Source organism: Phalangium opilio, unplaced genomic scaffold, assembly GCF_054372755.1.
Source record: "Phalangium opilio isolate 3A_F unplaced genomic scaffold, DU_Popi_V2 ptg000043l_1, whole genome shotgun sequence".
NCBI lineage: Eukaryota > Metazoa > Arthropoda > Arachnida > Opiliones > Phalangiidae > Phalangium > Phalangium opilio.
The window spans coordinates 5,491,650-5,519,363 of NW_028324167.1; the positions used below are offsets into that span (position 1 = coordinate 5,491,650).

The 27,714-nt window shown below is 40.3% G+C and overlaps 1 protein-coding gene across 1 annotated transcript; it reads left to right on the plus strand.

The window, feature by feature from the left end:
- Window positions 1-672: 672 nt before the first annotated feature.
- On the plus strand, window positions 673-3,332 carry LOC149677912 (uncharacterized). The gene is made up of 4 exons (XM_089837408.1): window positions 673-828; window positions 871-2,170; window positions 2,396-2,557; window positions 2,980-3,332. The coding sequence occupies exons 1-4, from the start codon at window positions 673-675 to the stop codon at window positions 3,330-3,332; spliced, it is 1,971 nt and encodes a 656-aa protein (XP_089693534.1).
- The last annotated feature ends 24,382 nt before the right edge of the window (window positions 3,333-27,714 follow it).

Consider the following 27,714-nt stretch of genomic DNA (forward strand, 5'->3'; position numbering starts at 1 on the left):
GACTTTAAACCTACTAAATAGTAAATTAAGTCCAAACTAGCCGAGAAACCCAGGTAAGCCAAGGCTTAATTAACAATTTGTGCCCACTGGAATGATTGGGCTTATAATAAACTTACGGTGCTTTCCCAAGAACTTGCCTCTACTAAGATGGTTGTTGATCCCCTTACAACCTCCGCTCCTGTGATAGCTGAAGACATTGCTGCCCTAAAGACAGAGCTTCAGCACCTGCAATCTACTATGCCTACCTTGTCTCGTCTTCAAGACCTAGAAGATTGCTGCAAGCAACTCCAAATAGAGCTTCACTCTATAAAGAATGATGAACCCACTGCTCCCCCCTTTCGAACGCTAATGACCAAATTGTGGAGGATATAGCATCTCTAAAAACATTCCATGAGATCCTTACAACACAACTACAAGCCCAGAGTGACGAAATTTTTAAGCTTCAATCTAGCCTGTCAACCAACAATGAGACCTCAGTCGAAGATCCTCATCTAACGACCCCTAAAGAACCTCACATTCATACCTCTCAGGCAAACTGGCCTAATAAACACTCCTCTCGTAACTCAAACAGCACCAACCCGCCTACTGGCACCTTCAACCACCAAGTGAATGGCCAGTCGGCCAAAAATTCCATTAAATACAATGCAATACTTTTTCACGTGCCCGACTACAATGACTATATGTATGATCGTGATTTTTCATATGAGACACTTCAATATCTCGATTTTACTTACACCCAGTGTGAGCGTATTGTCCTTAAAAGACTTGGTGAATTTCAACAAGGTCAAATCCGTCCCTTGCGTCTCACAATGCAATATGTCAGCCATCGTCAGTACTTTATTAAATACATCAATTACTATCGCCACCTAGGTGAATTTGAGTACCCAATCGCCCCTGTCCGCACGGTCGAACAGCGTGAGGCTCGAAGGCGACTCGTCGCTGAGCTACGTCACCGCCGCCATCAGGGTGAGACTGGCCTTTTTATCCGCCAGGGCAGGATTATCTGCGAGGAACCTCCTGGAAGCAATTCACAGTCGCAAAACTATCCCTCATCACAAACTTCTGCCCATCTCTCCTATCCAAATACAGTGCCACTCAATCCACCAAGGATGCTTCCAGCTCTCTCTTTACAAAAAAAAAGCTGCTCACCCAATCTCGTCCCATGTTGCTACGTCACTCCCAAACTCACATTTAAAAATCATCTATTTTAATGCCCAGAGTCTCTACGGTAAGCGCAAAGAACTTTGCTCCCTCTCTTCTAAATGGCAAGCTGACTGCATCTGTGTTACGGAAACTTGGGCAACTCCTACCCAAGATGACTCTATTTATAATCTCCCTGGCTACGTCTTGCTCCGTCAGGACAGACTGCTTAAACCCGGAGGCGGTGTTTTAATTTATCTTCGTCAACACTTTATTCATCACAAACTTGACTTTCAACCGCTCCATCCTGAATCGCTCTGGGTTGAATTTAAACCACCACACTCCCCTACTTGGATCACCTTGGGTTGTGTCTATCGCCCTCCCAATACCCCACTGGAAGCTACACACTGGTTACTTGAAGATATACAGTTGGTCAGTATTCGCTGCTCGGACGTTCTCGTTACTGGTGACTTTAACCTGCCTGCCATATGCTGGGAAACCTTGTCACCTGAACCTGGTTCCTCAGCATCCTATGCTGCCTTCTTAGACTCTATAAGCACCTCAGCTTTAAATCAGTGCGTCAATTTCCCAACTCGATACAGGCAACGACGTACATTGGGATTCAGTACTATCGACCTAGTTTTAACTAAAGCTAACGTCAAACCCCTTGTCACAGACCTACCTCCAGTGGGAGGCAGTGATCATGTAACCATTCAAGTCGAGTTTCCTCTGCCTGGGATACCACCCCCAAAACCAAAGTTAAACAATGACTTCAACTATTCCCGCGGAGACTACAACAAACTAAATTTCATGGTCACTGACGTAGATTGGTCACCCCTGACAAACCTCCCAATTAATAAAGCCTGGCATTACTTTAAATCCGCTCTATTCAAATGTGTGTCAGAGGCTGTCCCGCTCTACGACCACTCCGCTGACTGCAACAAATGTCCCTGGATCACTTCCTCAACTAAACGTGCCATTCGTAAGAAGGAACGGCTTTGGAAGAAACTCCAGCATGCCAACAACACTGGTAACCAGTTAGTGTATAACCACCTTCAACCTCTCTACAAGACTCAAGTCAAACTTGTGAAGTTACTTCTTTTCAAAGCTAAATCAGCCTCATACAGGCGTTAACTAAAACACTTAAAAACTAACCCGCGAGCCTTCCATCGTTTTGTCCGGAAAAACATTCGTGCTATACCAACTCGCCTAAATATTAAACTTGCGAACGGTCAAAAAACAAATTGTAACTTAGCCATGGCGAACGGTCAAAAAACAAATTGTAACTTAGCCATGGCGAACTGCTTCAATCAAACACTTGTTAAAAACTTTAATAATTCAGATCCGTATTTAGAAAACCTCCCTGATAGTCTTTCAGCTCCAATGGCTGAATTCAGGTCGCACCCTAATGAAATTCGTAAGATCCTGCGTAAATTAGACATAAAAAGTGCCTCAGGACCAGATGGGATCCCCAATCGTCTACTTGAAAACTGTGCCTCAAGCCTTTGTCTTCCCCTACATTACTTTCTTTGTTCCTCCCTAACCACTGGGTCCCTTCCGTATGGCTGGCGCGTAGCTCATGTTACCCCCATATATAAAGGGAAGGGAAGTAAATGTGACGCGATAAATTATCGCCCAATTAGTTTGACCTCGGCTGTGTGCAAAGTCTTCGAGAAATGTTTATACTCTTCACTATTAGCCCAAACGTAACCCCTGTCTTAGCAATTTCCAACATGGGTTTCTCAATGGCAAGTCTGTAGAATTTAATCTCCTATCAGCCCTTTTCACTTGGCTAGAAGCTTTAGACCAATCTCGATATTGCCAAGGCGTTTGACTCAGTTCCCCACCGTCGACTCCTTGCAAAACTTCAAGCTTACGGCGTCACAAATAATATTCTTCGGTGGCTAGAATCGTATCTTCTTGATCGTTCTCAAGCAGTCCGGGTTAGTGATTCCCTACCTGTTACCAGTGGCGTTCCTCAGGGAAGTGTTCTAGGCCCCTTACTTTTCCTCATACACATCAATGATCAGCCCTATGATCTAACATCCCCTCTTTGTTTATTTGCTGATGACCTTAAAATCTTCCGAGTGATAGACTCCTATACTGACGTGCTCACCCTACAATCTGATTTCCATAAGTTGAGGTTTGGTCGACACGTAACGGTCTTTTCTTTAACGAAACCAAATCATTAGTCCTAAGCTTACAAAATACCCCTTCAGACCTAGATTCGCCGTCCCCTTATTTTCTTTCCGGGCAAAATATAAAACGTGTTAATGAGTGTCGTGATCTGGGTGTTCAAATAAATCATAATCTAAAATTTCATTCCCATGTGAGAAAGACTTGTGGTCGCGCCAAAGGTTTACTGGCCACTATCAAAGCCAATTTCCCAGGCATCACCCCTGATTTTCTGACCGCATTTATAACTGCTACGTTCGCCCAGTCCTTGAATTTGGTTGCCAAATCTGGAGCCCTCACTCAGCTCTCGACATTCAGCAACTAGACAACATTCAGGGTTCCTTCTCTCGACTACCGCGTAACCTAAAATATCAACCTAGAGACAGTAGGCTATCTACCCTTGGTTTGGCCTTCTTTGACTACTCGTCGGTCTTACCTCGACCTAATCAGTTTATTCAAAATCTTAAATTGTCCCCACCAAAGATTTTTTTCCGCTGCTCCCTCGTCTATCCCCACCCGTGGTCACCATAGAAAATTATTTCATCAACAGGCCCGTGTAAATCAACTGAAGCACTCTTTTTTCCATCGGTTGGTCCCCATATGGAACTCCCTACCCCCTGAGATTATCTCCCTAAAGTCACTTTTGCAATTTAAAACCAAACTAAAACAACACTTAAACCTTTAATTACCTTAACAATTTTCAACCTAAGAAATCGTAGCTGTAAGGCTTCATTCAGCCCTAAATCGTATCCCCCCTCAGGAGCAAAAAAAAATTGCTTGGAGTAATTTTCTTGGATTGAGAACGTAATTCAGTTCAGAATTGCATTAAATCCATCTATTTCTAATTTAATGTTGCTCCATGGTGGCAGATTAATTGCTAGCTGCCAATGGAAAAAGGCATTGAAGATATAAATAGGCGTATGAAATATGCTGTCAATCCAAAAATTGTAATGTTTTTTTTTAGGTCAAAATTTCAAATTGGCGGGAGTTATCAGGCAAAGTTCAAGGGTTAAGAATTGGCTGGTTGACAATGTCCAAGCTAGCCGCATCCCTCATTACCTTCGGCATAAACCACGACACCTTCGTTTATCTACTCTTGGCTGGTCATCCCTTTCCTTCCTTCGTCCCTACCTAGATCTCGTCGGTCTCTTTAAAATTTTGTGCGTTCCCTCTCTGCCGTATTTCGAATTTAAATCGCATTCCCAGGGCAGTAGGGGCAGGGGTAAATAACGAAAGGAGTTAGAGACGCTAGCTTCCGTAGTGTAGAATACAGTGGGACTTTCAAACGTAGACACAGAAAAGAGAAAACGCCTCGGTCACGCCGCCTATAATTCAAAATAAGTATGATATTTTGCAACCAAAAGCGTGGCAGCAAAGATTCGAAAGGCATGCTGGGATATCGATTTTCTCCTGTCTGCTAGTATTCGTCTGCTTACGACTGAGTGACAATTAGGGTTAGAGTAAATTCCTTATTCGATAATGAAATGGAATTAAATGTCGTTTTAGTTGTTTTAATTTCTTTAGTCACAGATACAGTCGATGATCCTGATCCTACAGTTCCCACTAAGCCTTGGCTCACTGGGCCGACTCTGTAACCGCGCACTTACGGCAAAACAAGTTTGATCACATTTTGAGGATTTCCCCGGCTTCAAATTGCAAATTGTTGACTTATCTTTCTTCTTTAAATCGCTGTTTACTCGCGATTGAATATATTAATTATATTGGGTTGATTTATGAGACGACTTCACAACATCGACACCCGCCATTTTACTTTACCCAGAATACCTTGCGGCGCAAGATTTTAAGGCAAAACTTTTAAGGTTCTGCTCTAATTTACAATATAGTTCCAAAGATGGCACTACGTTAGTTACAAATTCTATGACGTTTCAAGGTCCCACTGTATTCTACACTACGGAAGCTAGCGTCTCTAACTCCTTTCGTTATTTACCCCTGGTAGAGGTCATAGTCGAAAACTCTTTCTTCCCCTTCGCGTACCAACGTCTTACGCTATTCCTTCTTCCGCAAAACTATTTCGTCTCACTCCGTTCGGTTGCACAATTTAAAGCTCAACTAAAAAGTTCCTGAAGTTATAAGCTATGGTAGCTCTGTTCCTATTAACTGAATTTATAGTCCATAATATTATGTATAATTATTCTACTACCATATTATTGTCTATTAGCATTGTATTTAATCTCTGAAATGTACATTAATTTTTCTTCATAAAGTTATCATACAACAATAACTTGGGCTATTTCTCTTGCACCCCTGTTCTCCCTCCTGAAAGATTAGCATTTTCGGGTTCACCAAATGAATGTGCCGCAGAGTTTCTCATTTCTTATGATTAATTTTCAAAGTTCCTTAAACTTACAGATAAAGAGAGTCTACCTGCTTTGCCTCTCTTGCTTAGAGGGCATGCCCTTTACTGATTTAGAAATCTAACCCTGAGATATGATTCGGTACGCCACACTAGACCGAACCATCCTAAGCTAACATGGAAAAGTTTTAAGAAATATTTTAAAGCTCAAATTAGGGACTCTGAAGCAGATTCAAAACTCAGATTAGAAAGTTCCCAGAGGAGACAGAAAGATAAAGAATCTGTTGAAGAATTTATAGGGGAAGTAACAAAATTAAATCTGGGAATGAATCTCCCGTTAACGGAAAAGGAATTAGTTAACATTATAAAAAGTAACCTTAAAAAAGAGTTGGAAGCTCCTCTCCTTTTTATGCCATTTACAACTCTTGAGCAGTTAAGAACAGCTTTAAAAACAGTAGAAAGAAACCTGCACAAGGAAGATAAGCCTACTGAGAAGAAAAAATCTCCTCCTAAGCAGTCGAATAGGGCTAGCGATTCCCGAAATAGCCTTACGCCATGAATTGGATCCCTCAACCTATGTATTATAATCAGAATACCCTACCTTGGGAATATCCTAATCAAAATATGGGAAACCAAAATAGGTCAATGATCCCAAATGTACAAGGAAATAACTCTCGACCTAATTCAAGGTCTAGGTATAGAACCAAATCCCCGGCTAGACAATCAACCCGCCTACTTGTTACATATGTCAGAAGACTGGTCATTACGCTACAGACTGCCCTGATAAACAACCCATCAAGTCGGGGGAAGCCAAAGCGGGAGAGATACCTCAGGGTCCCTCTCCCGATGCCCAATAAATAACCCTATCAAGAAGCGTGTCGCGTTCCCTTTGAGGATTGAATCCGTGAAGAAAGGTTCCATCCATAAAAGGGTTACTATTCCCGTTATATTTGAACACGCGACAGAACACGCAAAATTAGATAGCGGGGCAGATACTTCTTTTGTTAGCTTAGATCAATGACAAAAGATTTGTAAATTTAGAAATTCTTCAGAGCTACCTGAAGATGAACATTTAGATTGTGTAGTTTGGGGCGACAGCCGTTATACCTTTACCAAAGGTTCCCACGAACTAAACTTCTCTCTTAAAGATAATGGGAATGAAAAATATTTCAAACTTCGATTCTACATTGTTCCTTCCCTCACTAGTGACTTTATATTGGGACAAGATTTCCTTGAGGAATATAGGGTCAAATTAGATTTTCAATCTTCACATTGTTTAGTGGGTAATTTGAAGATCCCTTTTCAATTCCATCAGAAAAGGATCCAGTAAACCAGGAGATATTAGTTAACATCAGGGAAGCGGTTTCCGCAGCTCCTATTTCTAATGACCAACGTCTACAACTAGAATCCCTTTTGTTAAAATTCCCTGAATTGTTTTCGGATAAAGTAGGAAGAACAGGACTAGTCTTCCATGAGAGTCATACGGGAAATAGTCCGCCCATAAAATCTCAGCCTTATCGCGTTAATGACCGGAAAAAGAAAATAATTGAACAACATGTCAGGGAAATGTTAGATGACGGGATAATCAGACCCTCCGTATCTCCTTGGGCTTCGCCCGTAGTATTAGTTGATCAAACAAAACGGGGTAAACCCTATAGGTTTTGTATTGATTATAGAAAACTAAATCAGGTTACCATTAAAGACCCTTATCCTTTGGCTAATATAGAGGAAATGTTAGCTAGGGTCGGAAGACCGAAATACATTACAACACTTGACCTTAAATCAGGGTATTGGCAAGTGGAAATGCACCCTAAGAGCAGACCTAAAACTGCTTTTGTGACTCATATGGGAACGTACGAGTTCAATGTACTCCCTTTTGGGCTTTGTAACGCCCCTAACTCTCTCCAGCGTTTAATTGACGAAATTTTTAGAGATGCCGATTATTTCCAGCTAATTGACTATTTGGATGACTTAATCTCTCTTAGTGAGGATTGGGATCAGCATTTGACGTGTTTAGAATACGTCGTAAATAGGTTAAAGGAAGCGGGTCTCACCCTACAGTTGAAAAAAATGTCGTTTCGCTCAAAAAGAGGCTACCATATTTGGTCACAAAGTAAACGAAACAGGAGTGCTTCTAAGATAGAAGCTATTCAGAAGTTCCCTCCTGTTAAAATATCATACTGAAAACTGAACTGAACTGAACCCAACCCGAGCAACACTCTTTACCCATAATGTATCCATATATCTCTCGCCAGTCGCTACTAGATCACAGTAGAATAAAGAATAGCTAAACCATGTAACCCGATCTTAAACGTAAACTTGTATTATAACTTTCTATAAAGGTTATTAATAATAGACATTACGTCGCTACCTTCTTATATATCTTAAAGTAAGAAACATATCAAAACATGGTGTCAGAAGTGTGTTTAGCTGTTTTTTTTTTGCCTCGCTTCCCTCTCGCGCTTAAGCCTCGGTTCCCGCGTTGCACCTTGACTCTCTCCGTTCTCTCGCCGTCGCCGCCTCGCGCTTCTGCCCTAAGCCTCGGCTGCCTGGTGTTTTTTTTTCGTGTATCGCTCCTTGACGCGGTATTATGGCCTCCTCGATCCCGCCGCCGAGCCCGGTCTCGCTATCGTCGGGTGATTCGGCCGCGCAATGGAAATTGTTTCGCACCCAGTGGACCAACTATGAAATTGCTACAGGTTTGGCTGCTAAGGGTGCGCCCGTTCGTGCGGCTACCCTCCTCGCTATTATGGGGGAAGATTGTTTTAAACTGTTTCAAGACTTGCCTTTAACGGCAGAACAGCGCGCCAGTGCTACAGATATTCTGGACGCTATTGAACCTTATTTCACGCCTCTCACACTTGTTATCCATGATCTCATGATCTTCAACTCGGCGGTCCAAGAACACAATGAGACTATCGATCAGTTTGTGAACCGTTTACGCCGCCTTTCCGATACATGTGAATATAAAACCTTTCAGGAGGAACTTATTCGCGATCGCCACGTGGTTGGAAATAAGAATCTCACCACTCGCGCCCAGCTAAGTAAGGAACGCACTCTTACGTTAGCCTCTGCTGTCGATATATGTCGCGCAAATGAACTGGCGGAACGCCAATTTTCGGAGACTAAACCCGATCACGTTGAAGTACATCGTTTGGACCGCCATAATCGTGAACACTCTCGCAAATCGGCCTCTAAACCGCCCGTCGCGTTACTCGCACGCCCTTGCAATTTTTGCAACACGATTCACGCTCGCGATAGACACTCGTGCCCAGCTCTGGGTAAGACTTGTCGATAATGTGGCATGGAAAACCATTATTCCACCGTCTGCCGCCAGGGTCGAGATCCCGTCGCTACCACACGGCCTCCACCTCGAAATCAATCTAGTCATTCCCGTGGCCGTCGGAAACCGGGTTTTTCCCATCAGTTAGAACCTGCTGCGGCAGGGTCTGACGATGAAACTGACGAAATTTACGCCCTTGAAGAAACTCCCCAGGCCCGTTCTTCTCGGGGCAAGCAATGGTTTGTTACCCTACAAATACAGGGCGACAGCGCCGTTACTGACTTACGCTGTCAACTCGATAACGGCTCTACCTGCAACTGTCTCAGAGAGACTGATTTCGCCGCGTTACCCGCTAATAGCGCCACTTTCCGCACGGAGACCACGGTTCTCAGCTGTTACGATGGATCTACCCTAACCTCCACCGGAATCGCAACTTTGCATTGCCTGTATAAACAGTGCACGTACGATCTTGAGTTTCTTATCGTCCCAGGCACGAAACCCTCGCTGCTTTCAGGTGCCACCTGCGAAGCCCTTGGTTTGATGACTATGCATGTGCCTAGCTCAGCGGTACACGCAGTTACGGAATCTCCCACATCCCTTCCTAGTCCTCTAACCAAAGCCAAACTCTTGTCCGATTATCACGACGTTTTTGACGGTTTGGGATGCTTGCCGGGAGAAGGTCATCTCGTCCTAGACAAATCAGTGGAACCAGTACAGCATCGACCGCGAAATGTACCCGTTGCGTTACGTGACCCTCTCCAACGCAAACTGGCCGAGCTAGAGAAATTAGGCGTCATAGCAAAGGTGACGGAACCTACAAAATGGATTTCGAGTATGGTTCTCGTTAGAAAACCTAGGAAAACTCCTGACGAACAGACTATCTCCAACGCACAGCCGCCTCCGATCACGCCGGGTGATTTACGCATTTGTTTAGATCCGAAAGTTCTTAACCGAGCATTACAAATTGCCCGTTATCCACTCCCGACGATCGAGGATATACTTCCAACACTCAGCAACGCTAAAGTTTTTACGGTTCTCGACGCGAAAGATGGGTTCTGGCAAGTCAAGCTTGATCTCGAAAGTAGCTTCTTAACTACGTTCTGGACCCCTTTCGGACGTTTCCGTTGGCTACGTATGCCTTTCGGCATTTCTACCGCTGTGGCTGTTATTGCTGATGACAATATTATTTTTGGATGCGGGGATACTTTAGAATCCGCCATCATGGATCATGACAAAAAACTAATTGCTGTCCTTGAACGCGCCCGCAAACTCAATATGAAGATTAACAAAAATAAACTCCGTCTGCGTTTGCCCTCGGTGCCTTATATCGGTCATGTTCTCTCATCCTCGGGTGTCTCACCAGACCCGCGGAAAATCCATGCCGTTAAGAACATGTCCGCAACACAAACTGTACAGCAGTTACAAAGCTTTATCGGCTTCACGACTTATCTGGCTAAATTCTTACCGAAGCTTTCCCACTGTCCTGAGCCTCTGCGCCAGCTCGTCCATCAGGATGTTCCATGGTCTTGGACCCCTGAGCACCAACGTGTTTTTCACTCCATCAAAACCCTCGTAACCTGCGTCCCGGTGTTACGCTTTTATGATGTTCGCCTCCCAGTCACCCTCCAGTGTGACGCTAGTGATATGGGTTTAGGCGCCACGCTCCTTCAAGAGGGCCAACCCGTCGCTTTCGCTTCTCGCACTCTCACTCCCACCGAACGCCGATACGCGCAGATCGAGAAGGAGTGCTTGGCAATCGTTTTTGGTTGTACCCGATTCCACCAATATCTGGGTGGTCGCGATAACATCATTGTGGAGTCGGACCACAAACCGTTGGAAACAATTTGGAACAAACCCCTTCTATCAGCGCCAAAACGTTTGCAATGCATGATGCTTAAATTACAATATTATGCTCTCACGGTGCGTTACAAAAAAGGCTCTCAAATGTATATAGCGGATTGTCTGTCCCGTATATCAAGTATCAACCCCCTACCGGACACTGACCCGTATCGCGAACACACCGTCTATTCGACAACCTTACTCGCCGGTATTGATCACTCGGACTACCTTCGCATTCGGCAACCTCTACTCCACCGCATTCGGGAGGCCACCGCCGTCGATGGCCAGACAGGGATGGCCAGACAGAATCTCGAAGGTACCTCTCTCGATTCGTCCGTTCTGAACATTCCGCGATGAGCTTACGTTCGACCTGGGTTACCTCTACAAAGGCTACCGCGTTCTCATACCTACTGCTCTTCGGGACGATGTTATCTCCCAACTACATTCCAGCCACCTGGGAATACAGGCCTGCCTGAGAAAGGCAAGGGATTCGGTCTTTTGGCCTGGAATAACGAAGAACATACAAGCAGCAGTATCCACCTGTCATGCGTGTAACACGTATCACAGCTCACAACAACGTGAACCCCTGATTACCGTTTCTCTGCCGGACTTACCATGGCAAAAGATTGCTATGGATCTCTTCACCATCGAAGCACATCACCAAAAATATCTTATTTTAGTAGACTATTATTCGGATTTTTGGGAGATCGAACAACTCCACAACACTACCGCCGCCGCGATTATCCTTGCGTGTAAGAAGCATTTTGCACGATATGGTATTCCCGAGACAGTCATTACCGACAACGGCCCCCCATTTAATAGCTTCGAATTCCGCGAATTCTCGGATCTATGGGGTTTCACACACACAACGTCTTCGCCACATCACTCACAGGGCAACGGAAAAGCGGAATCCGCTGTAAAAATCGCTAAAACACTGTTAAAGAAACTACAGAGTACCAAGGAAGATTTTTACCTTGCTCTGCTGGATTGGAGAAACACCCCGACGGATTCCGTAAACGCTAGCCCAACACAACGCCTCATGGCACGCCGCACGCGTTCCATCTTACGGACCCCACCGAAACTACTTAACCCTCATGTCGTTCCGCACGTCAAGGCCACTCTTAGAAACAAACGAAGTCGCACAAAACAGACCTACGATCAACATGCCAAACCTTTGTGCGAACTTCGCGACAACGAACAGGTCTGGGTCAAAGTCACGCCCAACGACATCCATTCCCCTTGGATTATGGGCATCGTCGAGAAACAAGTCGCACCCAGATCGTATCTCGTGAAGGCCAAGGGCACCGTGTATCGCCGCAATCGCATTGCGTTACGACCCGCCCATCGGCTTTCCGTTCGACCCACAAACCCGGCACCGTCATCGTCGTCACCGAAGGCGTCCGTTTCCCCGACTCCTCCCACTCTGCCCATTATTTATCAACCACGTCCGCAAACGCCACCACCACCGACTACACTTACAACTAAACCTACGACTACACCTCCGCACTCCCGTTCAATCGCCGTGCCTACTCTGGGCGCTGTCACCTCGCCGCGCCCAACGTCTGTACTGCCCGACTCGCCGCCAGTCCCGCGTACAAGATCTGGCCGTCTCGTCACGCGACCGCGTCGTCTTGCCGATTATGTATAAGTTTTATTGTTTTGTTCTTTATTTTTCTTATTAGTTTTTTTGCTTTTGCTCTCGCAACCATTTGGACTCAACTCTAAAAATAACGGGATGTTAAAATATCATACTGAAAACTGAACTGAACTGAACCCAACCCGAGCAACACTCTTTACCCATAATGTATCCATACATCTCTCGCCAGTCGCTACTAGATCACAGTAGAATAAAGAATAGCTAAACCATGTATCCCGCTCTTAAACGTAAACTTGTATTATAACTTTCTATTATTAATAAAGGTTATTAATAATAGACCTTACGTCGCTACCTTCTTATATACCTTAAAGTAAGAAACATATCAAAACACCTCCTCTTAAAAATGTTAAGGAAGTCCAGAGATTTTTAGGGATGGCAGGATGGCATAATAGGTTTATTGGTCACTACTCCCAAATAGTAGCCCCTATTAACAAGCTTAAAAGGAAGGATCAAAAATTTATTTGGGGTATCGAACAGCAACAGGCGTTCGAAAAAATAAAGGAAGAAATCTGTAAGGCTCGTCCCTTAGCTTCCTTTAGAAGGGATTCCCCGTGCATTCTCACTACAGATGCTAGTGATGCAGGGTTAGGTGCCCTTCTGTAACAGTATTTTATAGACTATCCCTTTAAGCTGGCACTCCCCCTTTATTCTCCTAACCTGGCTGGTTTTATAAATTCTACCCATGCCGTCAATGATGAAGTCAGCGAAAAACCCAAAGACCATCAACATCGTGAAGATGGACCCACGAGTAGTCCACGCGTTTTTGCGCGAAAGAGAAACGCGCTCGCGCTATAAAAAGGGTAACCGACCTTTGTTAACCCTCTCTCTCTGACTTTCACCTTGGTCCTGCTTGGTCGCCGGTTTTTGTCGTTAAGTCTCCGGACTTAAAATTTACCAACGCGCCGGTTACCTGGACGATACTACATTTTCGCGCCGGACGCTTTTGTGCGGGTTTCAACGCATCAATTCGTAAATATGAACTGAACTATTTTTATTAAAATAAAACCCAGCCAGGGTTACGATTCTTTTTATTTTAATTAATACTATTTTTATGTTTAATTCAATGATGACAGTTTTACAATGTTTAAAAGCAGTAAGCTTTATTTTATCTTATTATTTCTATTATCCCCTAGACAATTAAACGAACCACTTTAATAAAGTATAAATATCTTAAGTTCATACTTATTTAATATATCTATGATCATTACTATTATTTATAAAAACTGTCTCACTTCTTTCCCAAATACAAGACAATTTAGAAGTTCCTATAGCCTATGCTAGTACAGGACTTAAAGATGCGGAGACTAGGTACTCCACTAGCCATTTGTTGGGCAGTTAAGAAGTTCAGGCCCTTTTAAGAAGGTCGTAAATTCACTGTCCTCACTGACCATCAGGCTCTACAATGGTTATTTAATATCATGGAACCAAATTCTCGTCTAGTTAAATGGGCAATGTACCTTCAAAGCTTTGACTTTTTTATTAAGCATAAAAAAGGAGTAGACAACGTAGTAGCAGACGCTTTGTCGAGGGCCCCGATAAACGTTTTAAGCATTAACTTTAGTTCCTCTACTTCTAATTCTACTAGTAACCAGGATCCAACTAGTAGTAGTACAAGTCAAAATTCTACCAGTAGTAGTAGTAGTTCAACTTCCTCTAGTGATTCTGTTGAAGGTCAGATTCGTCCTCCAGGTCCTAGAGCCTTATATTCAGTCTTTACGTTAGAAGACGTAAGAAAATCACAAAGGGAAGATCCGTTTGCTTCCCCTATTATTAATTCCTTGCAAGGACCTAACCCCGTTAGGCATAAACTATTTGAATTAAAAAACAATCTTCTCTATAGAAGGCCTTACAGGAACTATCCTGAAAAAATTTATTTACCTCCTCGTTTAAGGCTAGAAATAAGAAAAAGCCAGGGCTAATTCAACCTTCTGAAATAATAAGTCCTTGGGACCAAATTAGTGTCGACATAATGGGACCTTTCCCTCAAAGCAGACACCACTTTAAATATTTAATAGTTTTTGTCGTTTATATGACTAAATTCGTGGAAATGATTCCACTTAAAACTATTACAGCTAAGACATGTGTCCAGGCTTTCAAGTCTATTATTACTAGGTGGGGAGCACCGAAAGCTAATCTTAGTGATAGAGGGGTACAGTTTACTTCGAAACTTTGGCTGCAAACTTGCAGAGCTTTTAGAATTAATCCAAAGTTTACCACCCCCTACACACCTAAGGGAAATCCCACTGAAAGAGTAAATAGAGTAATAGGCGAGCTAATATCATTCTATGTAGGGAATCATCATGATAGATGGGATGAATCCCTTGACCTCCTTCAATTTGCTATTAATTCTGCACCCCATGAAACTACGGGAAGATCCCTCTTCTTTTTCAATTTAGGGTGGGAACCACGTCTCGCTTAAGATTTAGAAATTGAAGAACCCATTCAGGACCCTGATGACCCCAGTCGTAGTAAAGCTTTAAAGGTACTTAAGGAACAATTAGAATTCAGTAATGAATTATCTAAATTAGCAAAAGCGCACCAGAAGAAATACTATGACCTCCGTCACGACCCTCTAGAATTTGAGGTAGGAACTTTAGTATGGATGGAAACGCATACTTTATCAAGTACGACGGGTCAGCTTATGAAAAAGCTTAGTCCCAAATGGGCAGGTCCCTTTAAAATAGTAGCTAAACATTCTCCCGTAGTCTACGCTAACTTAGGACAGAATGTAGGGAAAGTTAACTTAGAGCATTTAAAACTCTACTGGACAAACGTAGCTAACTTCGATAATGCCGGAAATGCCCCCACTTCACAATCGAACGTTGCAGATGATCCTGAGCCTAGTCCCGCAACTAATGGTGGTACCATAGACCACCCTCTTACGGCGACTTCCTCAACTACGTCATCTGAATCATCATCATCTTCTACTTCACCGTCTCCGCCTCGGGACGGTCAGGAAGTCGATCAACAGATCGTTCCTGCTATTTCAGATGTCCCTCATACTTCGACATCAAGTACTCTAGAGGATCAAGCAGCGGATCAACAGATCCCTCATGCAATTCCAGATGATTCACATCAACCTACAGACTCTGATAGTGAACCGGGCATGGCCCTTTTCGTAGACCCTCCTCTCCTACTCAATACCTATCATGATATGAGGGCTTTTCAGCTCAATAATCCCACTAACGATAGTCCGCCTTCTGCGGCAGGGCAGGCTTCCCCGTCTGATCATGATAAATCAGTCCAGAAACCAGAGCTACATAAGTCAACTTCCAGTTTTACAGAAAAAATTCTAACGCCGGAACACAAATCAACGTCTTCTGAACAATCAATATCGGAACCGGCGTTACTCCATTCTCCTTCTTCTGGTTTATCGGAGGAGATTTTGGCTCCGGAACCGATTCCTCAATCGCAATCGCTGCGTGCGTCTGATAGTTCTTTGACCACGTTATCGGAGTCTATGAGAACTCCTCGTTTAAATAGGGCTACATTACCCGATATTTATTTAGAACCTTTTAAATTGGGATGGCGACGAGAGGTGTGTAAGAGGGCGACGGTTCAGCCCGGAGGTAATGAAGTTGATATCTATTATCGACCTCCTGATAATAAACGATTACGGTCGAAGTACGAGGTCCAAGTTTACCTCCAAAATAATAACGTCCCGAACCTAACAAGGGAACATTTCTTTTTTTCCCGAGAGCCAATCTCTTTTTTCCAATGGGAGTTTATCTCCCAAGCCAAAAAGAGACAATATTAATATTGTATACTTGCAGATGGCTTCTAATTGGAAATTCGACCTTCCAAAAGAATTGAAAACGACTAAGAGGAATCAAAAAGTACTGAGCAAGACGGAGCAATCCGTAAGGATATTGCCCGAAGGAACAAGAACAAATCCCTCAATGTCGCAATTGCAATGACCGTGGCCATGTCGCAAACGATTGCTATATGCCCAACAAATATATGAATTCGACTAATTCATGCTCAAGATGCTATACACCGGGACATATTGCTAATTCTTGTCCGTTCAAAGAAGATGACGAGGATATTCTAGTGTTAGAAGATTCCAGAGAGGAAATGGAACGAATAACAGTTCCTCAGTCGGTCCCGGACCAGTCCCCGGGGTTTTACCCAATTACACCTCCCCCTTTAATTCAGGGCAAAAATGACCCTTGTCGTTAACACCGTTTCTTTTACATCCTCCTCAACACACGGAAGTAAAAAAGCCTATAACAGTGTTTCACAAATTCAAAGCAGCCATCCTCGAGGAGGAACCCGCCTCGAAAACAGACAAATTACCACGACAATGGATCCCCCTGGATGATTCCGATGATGACGATAATGAGGATAGAATGCGTTGGGAGCGCTTTGGATCGATGGGGTGGACACCGAAAAACCCTCCAAAAAAAACTGACGCGAAACACCCTCTAGTTTGGACCACTTCTATTTGCTGGCGTTGTCGCAAAGTAGGTCATAACGTTGTTTCCGACTGCCCTGGCAAAAGGAGTAAAGCCGCATTAGAGAGGAGGGAAGCTCGTCGATTGGCCCGTTTGGCAAATAAGAGAAATGATGACGAACAAAGAAAGGACATCGCTCCAGAATAACAAAGAAAAAAAAGAGAGACATTTTTCTTTTTTTGTGATACTATATACCTACCCCTGCCAATAATAGCAAGGTTTCTCGGGGTAACATTTCTGTTTTGTTTTTGAATTTTTCAATATAATCAAAGTTCCTAACAAGGGGGGGGATATAGCATGGCTGCCAGATTCCTGGAGTTTCTACTCCTTGGATCTGGCAGGGTGTTATGCCTCCATGCTACAAACTCCTCCTCCCCTTTACTTACTGCAACATTTTTGCAAGTTAGAGTTAGTTACTGTTGGCTTCGGAAGAGAGCAGTTCTCTCCTTTTTGATTTAACCTCTCCAAGGAACGAGTTTTGTATTATCGTAGTAGTTTGCGGGATCTTTATCCCTTAGTTATTTGATTAAATCAATAAAGTCTAGAAGATATTCTTCTATTTTTGGATTATTAAGAGTGTTGTCTTTAATTCCTTTTTATGGCCCTCGGGAGATTCTTCCGTAGTTAAATTATTTGATTGAGGGTTACAATATAATGACGGAATGTGTTGGAGAAATTCTCACACAACCAAAACGTACAAAGACATCATCAAATTGTACTGCGATATTAGACCTGGATTTGAAAAAGCAGGTAGTATGGAGTTTCAAAGGCATGTTTACACTCTTAAAAATCGTTCGAATGGCCCATATCCTGTATTAATTCACTACAAAGGTGATGAAACAGTAAGGGTTGAAAGACCGTATGGAAATTCAAAACAAAACAATAAAGTTCCTTGGTATCAGTCCACGTTAAATAACGTATAATCTAAAGTGAAAGGTCAAAAGAATGACCCAAAAGAAACTTATAGAGAAATAACCGCCGAGATGAAAGTTGACTTAAAAAATCTGGAAAAAGAGGTCCAGCAACCGAAAGTTAGCGACATCGAACCAATGGCACTGCCAAGGAATACAAAACAGGCAGCTAACATAAAGTATTTGGCAATAAGAGCAAATAAGATTTGTCCTGATTCAGTTTACTCGATAATTGCCTTGAAGGAGACCAAATTTAAGGACATTATCAGAGTAATAAACTTGGACAACGACAGTTTAACAATAGTCTTTGGTGAACTGGAAGCGGTGACTTTAGGTAAGCGACTTCTGAGCCAAACGTTAAGAGATGGCACAAATATTGAACAGTGCATAACTTACGATACAACTTTCAATATGGGTAATTTTTACAGTCTTAATGCGTGATACGGAACTAGTCAAAGACCCTATTTTCCCTGTCTTATTCATGATACACCAAAATAAATTCGGAGCAATTCATAAGAGCTTTTTTTCACGTCTAGTGCTGGAACTGGATTTAAAAACCTTTGGCAAAAATGTTCCCGTCGTTATCGATAGAGAAAAGGTATCATCAAAGCTGTTAAACAAAGCTTTTCCGTGGCGTCCGATAATTTATTGTTTCGTCACAACCACATCAAAAACGATGAAAAATATTGGTTGCGTAGAAATGGTGGTACTACTTCAGACATTAAAGGATATCGGATTCATTTGGGTGCCCTTTTGTGAAAACGAGGAGCAGTTTGAATAGTCCAGGAGACAGAGGCTGGTTTCGAGCATAACCGTCGGTATAACTAGGGTTTTTTGATCGATTCTTATATTTTTGAGAGCGCTGATCACGAATCTACCGGGTGCCAGGTTGAGAAACTTGAGCATTTTCGGTTATGACATCATCAAGATGGCCGCCGGTCATCTAACATAAAATTAGTGTTATCTCAATAATTATTTGTCATAAAAAATGTGTTTCTGGTATCGTTTAATAGATTTGGCCTTATCAAGAACAATATGTTATTAAACTTATAATATCTGGCAATAGGGGGCGCTGTCATAAGTTCAATTTTATCATCAGCGATTTTTACAAACAATAAAGCCTTTTAATATAACATTTAAAAGCATTTCGAGCTCTTATATTAATTAAACAAAAATGTTTATGACCTTCTATTTCCTTTACTAGTTGATTTTTCAGTATATGGTGGGAACTCGGGGCATAAAGCGCCGATGACTCACGTGTCCCTGTGTTTTTTTTTCGCGTTGAAAATTTAAAGCGTGTACAAACGCCTTTATTGCCAAGTCGATTTTAAAGCAGTCTCATTTCAGTGAGCATAGTAAGCCTGTGTAAAATGACTTTCACTTGAACGTTTTTAAAGAACTGGATCGAAATGTCAGAAAGTGATGTTAAGAAATGTTTTTTTGAGTGTTAACAAAGAGGGTAGGAAGAGGGGGAGTTGAAGATAGCAGCTTTGGCAAGGCATATTGCGTGTTCTCGCTATTCTTTTTTATTTATTTGTTATTTTTTACTCCTAATATCCGGTTCACCGTATTTCAACCAATAAGAGAGCAGAGAAAGATGCGCGCGCACACCGGAAGCTTAGAGGAAAACTTTCAAAGCGAGAACACTCCAGCCCAGCCTTCTACTCCCCCACTTTATACCCTCTTTGGTGTGAAAAGACGGGTAAGCTAATTAGTGCAAGATTATTAGCTATCTTCTTTAACTCCACGGAGAAGGAGCAAAAACGTATAATCAAGTTACAGCGGACGATACAGACATTTTTCTACTCCTGATTTACTTTGCTTGGAAGTACAAGATAAAGACAACTGTCTCCATGAATCAGTTTGATGAACGGGTAATTGATATAAATAAAACTGTTTCCAATCTAGGTGACAGAGCAGGGTCGATTTTGCCATTTCATGACCTAACTGGGTGCGATTCAGTTTCTTATCCTTTTGCGAAGGGTAAAGTTATTGCCTTAAAAACGTTCTTTAAAAGAAACATTGACCTCTCCTTAATCTTTGACGAGGACGCCTCAGAAGAAACTTATATGAATTCGGGAAAAGCTTTCATGATAAGTTTATATGGAGGTAGCAAAGAGACAGATATGACCGCATTAAGGTTTGAAACTTTTAGCAGAAGGAAGGACCCACCAAAAATTAAATCTCTTCCACCCACCAATGAAGCCATAATTCAGCATATTAAACGTGCTCGCCTTCGAGTAATGACTTGGTGTGCTGCTGACAAGCCTGGACCTCCAAAATTAGAGATTAGAAGTTACGGATGGCAAATTGACAAAGGAGCTCCTGTACCGTTTTTTGGAACATCAGCTGTAGCCCCTGAAGGATTACATAAAGTAGTTGCTTGCTCTTGCCACTATAAGAATATGTGTGAAGGAAAACGATGCAACGGTAATTCCTCAGGTTTATCGTGTACATCATACTGAAAATGTGAAGGCAGTGATAACTGTAAAAATCCAAAATCAACGAGCAACCCCGTTATAGAATTTGATGAGGTTAACGGTAATAGTTAGTATAGGGCGCTGTCGGTTAGCTGTGGCATAGGGGCTAGCCACACCCCTCTATGCATTGTAAAGGCGTTAGATAAGTGGCAATAAGTCGCAAGATGACTTGGTCCAATTAGCTAGCTGAACTTTAGCTAGCTGAAGGTGATGATGAATAAAAAATATTATTCGAATTAACTTATAATAATTGAAGTTGTTATTACTAAGTGTGTCCTGAAGAAAGTTTAAATTGGTTTATTTTGCTAAATGTATTTAAAGCCTGGTGCTCGTTTATTATCGAGAGTTTCATACACACGCCTCATTAGAAACATTGGCGCGTAAGCTTTCATTAATTATTAAGCTTAGGTCATAAATACACAGTTTTATTAAAATAAAATCTCGAAATGATATTATATGTTGTATTATAAGCCTATGATAAATTGAAACTTATGACAGCGCCCTCTAGTGTCAGATATTGTTAGATTAATAATATTTTGTTGTTGATAAGGCCAAAATCTATCAAAAGATGCCAGAAACACATTTTTATGACAAATAATTATTGAGATAATACAAATTTTAGGTTAGTTGACCAGCGGCCATCTTGATGACGTCATAACTGAAAATGCTCAGGTTTCTCGACCTAGCACCCGGCAGATTCGTCATCAGCACCCTCGAAAATATAAAAATCGATCAAAAAACCCTAGTCATACCGAATCCGACGGTACACCTCTCTGTCTCCTGGACTACGTATTCTATTTGTGAACGTTTTCAGATGGGGTTTACCGTTTACCATTTCAGATGTTTGTCAACCTGCATTCTTACCTTTTATTATTGCTGTTATTCTGAGAGAGCGATAGCTCTCTTAGATAAGACTTCATACTGCTCTTAATGTATAAGGAGAGTTTTTTGTTTGGATGTAGTTTTTTTTTGTATTGTATTAACTGTTTTGAAATAATTCCACAGAACTACAATTCGGGCCCTTAATATGTGGTTAAAATTTCAAAGAGATCCATACATTAGTTTATTTTATAAAAAATAAAGTTGCTAAATGTGGTTTTCATTTCCATAAAATTAATCACACCTTTTGATGAAAAACAGGAATTTTTCCCATAGAAATAACATGGGAAATTTTTCGAAAAAAAAACAAATCGGTTACTCGCGATTTAGAAAAACTATACGTTGGTTAGTTTTGGGAACGGTCTTAAATTAATTTTTAAACTATAATCTAGGACCATTTTTCTTGTTATTAAGAAAAATTAATTTTAAGTATGTTTAATTAAAAATTTTAAAATCTATCAAAATCTGCGATATTTTAGCATGGATACACTGTTTTATTAGTAAATATCAGCGCGACCAATATTGGCCTTTTTTTACGTATAGTTGCCTCATAATAATCCGATTGTTTCTTCTTAATGCCTTTTGGTTGAAATGGCCTATCGATAGTGAGATAAGACTGCTTTAATATTGCCGCCGTGACAAATTACCCCGTTTTGGCCGCCATTTTTTTAAGGGGAAAAAATTTGAGAGTGGGTCCTTTTTCGTTGTCATTTTCATATTTTTTGAGGATTTGCTGATGGATGGATTTTAAATATAATATAAAGTAAGTTTAAAGCTTTAATATAAGCCTAATTTCATAATTTTCCACCTTTTAATTGTCTCACAATCTATTTCTAAACTTGGCACTTTTTTGCCGTTTAAAAAAATGTTTACCTCTCGTTGCCCGTTACTACTTCGCCTTCTCGTATCGTCGTACTTTTAAAGTTTAGACTTTGAAAGTAGTGCTTTGTTTTCTTAAATATTACTTAATTGTATAAAATTTCAATATTATAATTGCATAAAACGAATTCAATGTTGTTTGTTGATGGGACGCGCCTTGCATTTGAATTTCGTTCCCTCGAAACTACCCCCCCCCCCCGAAGAATTTTTTTTATCGCCGTCTTTCGGTGCTTCAGCCCCGAAAACAGCTGTAGTGGGAATTTAGAAAATTTATTTACTAAAAATGTATGCGCTCAGTGTGTTGTTGTGTTTGCATTTTAATGCTTCTAGAAAATCGTGGTGCGCGTCGAGGTTTACGAATCCAACGTTTGTTGCGAAATGTAATCAAGGATGGATACTATATGATCTATGCTTTAAAAGGAATTTGACAGCGCCAGTTAATCAAAATGGTATTAGGCCTTGCCAAAAGTGACTGATATGATATAAGAAATTGACCCTCGGATATCCTGTGACTAGGAGATGCTTACAAAGTTACTAACCCTTGATTTTGGAGGTAGATACTGTCTAGTGACACTTAAAGTAACGATTTAATCTTATAAACAGACTACCATCATAAGCCCATATCGTAAATTAAACGATGTTGATATCAAAGCTTAATTGAAATACCAATACCAATTTTTTTTAACTCCATGAATCTTAAATATCAACATCAAAAATTATCTACTGAAAGAGATATCTACTTATATTCCATTCAAATTTCTCGCAACATTTCAAATTAACGAATAGAAATGTGCAAATGAAGTTCAAACTGATTAATTGGGAAAATTGCTATATTGGTCACCATTACCGATCACAGATAGATTTGCGTCCTTCAGTAGTGTTTATTATGCTTGTAAAATGGTAAGCGAAATCTGTGATTAAAGTTTAAAATAAGCATGAGCAAAAAGGGCTTTATTCATATCAATTCGATTACCGAATATCTAAATTTGACCAAAATTAACAAAATATTCTCTTCATGATTAAAAATCTTGTTTGAAGCAGCAAGCCATCTAATCCTTATTCACCTTATTTTGAAAAAAATAGGTTGATACCTCTTTCAGTAGATGATTGATTGATATTTCAGTTTCATTGAGTTTAAAAAAATTGATTCCACCATTGGTTAATTTACAATATTGACCAATCGACAATCACAAATTTTAATAACTAAATTACAAAAACCGGTTCAAAAACTTATTAGTTTTGAAACGATTAAATTCTAATATTAAACATATGTACTAGTTAATTCCTCGTAGGTGATTAATTTATTGACTTAGTGAAATTAACGCTGATTTTTATATACACAAAATAAATAATAAATTAACTTCTAAAATTCAAATGTAAAAATGTGTGCATTATTTCCCAATTAATAAAAGATATCCACCTATTTTTCATTCAAATCAATTTCCCACTTAATAATAATTAGGCCTAATGAGCTTAAACTCTCAAATTAAGATGTTTCTTAATTTTAAAAAATTAATACAATCTAACATGCATAAATCCATGGCTTAAAAACATTATACTTTTATATTAAACGCTGCAAAAGAATTGAGCAATAAGCAGTAAGTAAAATTACGTAATGAAAGAGGAAGTGACGTACATTTGGTTTGGATAAAGGTTTGGCGGGAAATTCAAATGTCGATTTGGATTTGGGTTAGAGAATACGGTTTTAAGCGCCCTATCCAAATGGAACCGATCCAAACGTTTAGATTTGGATTCTCATCCAAATGATTTAGATCCATAGAGAATAGGGTCCCAGATAGCATTACTGCTTAACATCATTAATTGACAGCTTTATTTTACTAATTCCACCGAGCTTGTTTTGTTTGGCAAACGTCCGTAAAATAACGTTCATAAGGCGTTTCGATGGAAATTTTAATTGAAGTCCAAGGTGATTATGCGGTTAATCACAGTTGGGTTTTTTAGAGTTACGAGTGAAGTACTTGAGGTTTAATCGGGTGGTGAAGGAGGGGGGATTTGGGGTATTTCACCAGCCGCGGACACGGGGTAGTCAGTTCCTGTAGGGTAGGCAAGTTGACAAGTCCCTTATTCCCTCAAAACTTTGTCGCCCAGAAGCTTGGCTTACAGGAGTGCGCCCAAACTCCCAACATAGTAAAGTACATAATTTTAGTAACAAACCATTGCTGTTCTAAATTTTAATAACGTTGAAGCAACTTTTGTTCAAAAAAGGTTTTTTTAGCGAATTCATATCTGTTATGAACTTCTATTGTGTTGATGAACTTGAAGGCAAGGCTTGCCAAGCCGTTTTATAATTATGCAGGGAAACCAAATAATTGACATGTATTGTTTGGCCTTGGTACAGCTTGACGTTCTATAGACACTCGCTCAACCAATACGAAGGTTATTTCTTTGATATCTTTGCTTTTTTTAATCCAAAGTGGCTCTCATTCTTTGAACACGCCAGTCTAAAGTGTCTGTTGTTTCGGCATAGAAGTTGAATATTTTTATTTCTTGATCTGTCTATCGAAGTCTTGTTGTGTTGTTTTTTATAATGTTGATGATCATATTTTTTAGCTGTGTAGTTTTAACCTTTTATAATGGCTATGATGAATTATCTTTCTGTTGAAGCTAAGCAGCTGGCACGTGTTGATACAATCCGCTTGTAGTTGTACGAAAATAGTCTTTAAATTGTATGTTTCAAAGTTGAAAGTATGCACTGCTTGTAGCATTTATGTCGAAATAATTTTGTTCTTCGTTATAATAATTATGTAAAGGGGCGGGGGTTGAAAGAAAACTTTACAATTTACTGGCAAATATATGTTCATTTAAATATAAGATTTTGAGGGTCTATTTTTAAAATTTTGTCAGGCAACTCTTAGCTTTAAGTTTGGAAACAGTGCTGCTAGAACATTTCAATTATTTTTTGGGCGTGGGTTATCAACTCTTAGCTTTAAGTTTGGAAACAGTGCTGCTAGAACATTTCAATTATTTTTTGGGCGTGGGTTATCAAAGGGACAATGAAAAGGTTTTTAAATTTTGGAAAAAAAAATATTCCAGAAAGCTTTGCAAATTGTAGCCCTGTTGGTTTTACGCAATGCCACCTGTCACGTAGACTACCCCAGCTGGTGAGAAACACAGAGAATATGCGAAACCTCCTGGAATATTAATTGAAAAAATGTTTTAGTTGTTTTAATATATCTTGGTAACCACAATTTGGGAAATACTTTTGACACTTTATAAAAACTAATTGTCCAACAATAGTAGGATATTAGTTAGTGGGACAAATTAAAAATTTCATATGACTTTTTTTAAGCCTAACTATTAAATAGTTTAAAAAATCAATTTTTGTAAGTGGTATCAGTGGTGAAAATTTGGTGATTTCTTCTCGCGGCCAACATTCCCTTCTTTGACGCAGAGGGCGACACCGCTAAATCCCGCTTCACCTTCTAAGAAGCTGTTTCAAAAATTTTCTTTATTCCCCTGCCCGTCCAAGAGTTGGAAGTGTAAGATAAAAGAAGGGGTGAGTAACTCAGAGAGGCGGACGGTTTGGGGTTGGAAGTGGGGGTCTCGCTCCTCAACTGTGAGGTTTCCCTCCATAGAAGATACTTTTTTTTTCTTTGTTAAAGAAGGTACTTGTCTCTGAAGGAGAGTTTACCTTCTTTAGATGGAATTCTACTAGAGTTAGAGGGAATATAACTAGAGAGGCAAGAGTGCATTCTTTTTCGAGAAGATTTCCTTCTTCGGAATCCAATCTCCCTTCTTTTTTATGGAGGGCTAATGTTAAAAAAGGTAGAGGAAAGAAGAATATCAGCCACGTCAATTTTTAAACATAAAATCTTAATTAATCGGAGATGATAAATCATAATTTTTGAGTGTGAAATAATTTATAATAAAGATTAAAAATATATAATTTGCATGAAGTTAAATAGCAAATTTGTCTAAGAGATGTACAGTTTCACGGTTTGCGTAAAGGTGGCGCGCATGATCATGGCATCCAACTTCCAAAATTCCAATACACGGTGGTAGAAAGTTTTAAATTGGCGCGTATGATTTTAATTAAATTCGCATGGAGTTCAGCGCATAAAACAATATCAAAAATATAATTAACAACATGCCACCGGTATTTACTAGAATTACATAACTAACTATGCTCTATTGGCCCTTAGACTTATGAAAATTAACAAATTTCTCCAGCAATGGTTCACGATTACAGGGTTGCCACAGGTCAGGGAAAACATGGAAATTTCAGGTAATTTCAAAACGAACCAAAAAGGCCAGGGAAAAGTCAAGGAATTCCGTAAAGTGGCTAATATATTATAAACCTGCTATTCAACCATTTAGCTGCAATGGGTGACGTTTTAAACATCGTTTTACAAGACACCGAAATCGCGGAACTCTCTTCGTAATGTTTTACATTTCGTGGAAATTCTGGATTATTAGCCCAACCGGGTTTTTTATCGGGGAGGGTAATAGCTTTGCCGCCGCTGGGTCATTTAATAAGGTGCAAATGACAGTCTTAATCTTAATAGCCTTAAGAGGGAATGAATGCCACAGAGAGAGTTTGATTATCATGTCAAGTAGATTAGATCGCCATAAATACTGGTAATCACGAAAAATAAGGAAATGCGTCAGTGGACAACCGAATTTACATAATAGTTCAGTATTGGGAAATGTTTTGTCAAAATAAATCATTAACACCGCCTTGAGAACATTATGAAAATAACGTCAGTATATACTTGCTTTTGCTTTCAAAATTCCCCTCGATTTCTTTGAATGTTGAAATAGGGGAGCGGGATTGAAATCGTGAAATTCTTATTGTCGACAACGATGGGTGACAGTAATTTTATAGGGAGTAGGAAACCTCCCATTTAATTTAAGGCAATGCCATTACCATAATCCACTCTCTCGCCTTAAATACATCGAGTAAACGTTAAACACAATTCACAATGCTTAACCCTAGTAGTACAATTAAATGCAATGCTTAAACTTCCTATTATAATCCCCTTCATTTTTAGCCACATCGTATATATACGGTTAGCTTTGTGAATTGTGGTTTACGTTTCCTCGATTTATATAAAGCTAGAGAGAGAGACGATTTTAGTATTTCCCAAATTAAAATGGAAGGTTTAATACTTCCTTCAAAATTCCGGTCACCCGTGGACAATAGAGTTTCACGCTTTCATTATTCAAAGAAATCGAGGGGAATTTAAAAAAAAACAAAAGCAAGTATTTACCGACGTTATATTTTGAATGGTATTAAGACGGTGTTTATTATTATAATTTACGTGTATTTCTCCTCAAACCAAGAAGAATTTTAAGCAAAAAGAAAGTACTAGTTTCTAGCCCCGGATATTACAATTATAACATAAGTAAATTTATTGAAGTAAGGATTAGGGGGTTATAATTTTTTGATAGGGCGTCGAGGGGCTATTCACTGTGATTATCTGTACTTATTTTAATGGGTATTTCTTTTTACCACTGTTAAAGGTTGCGCATCCTGGGTTACTCACTCACGTTTTCCGTTCGTGTCACACTATAACTATAATTATAACTGAAGTAAAAAAAATTCACAAATAATTTTAAAATAGTAGCTCATCGAGGGGCTATTCACTCACGTTTTCCGTTCGTGTCACACTATAATTATAACTGAAGTAAAAACATTTCAGTAATAATTATAAAATAGTAGCGGATCGAGGGGCTATTCAC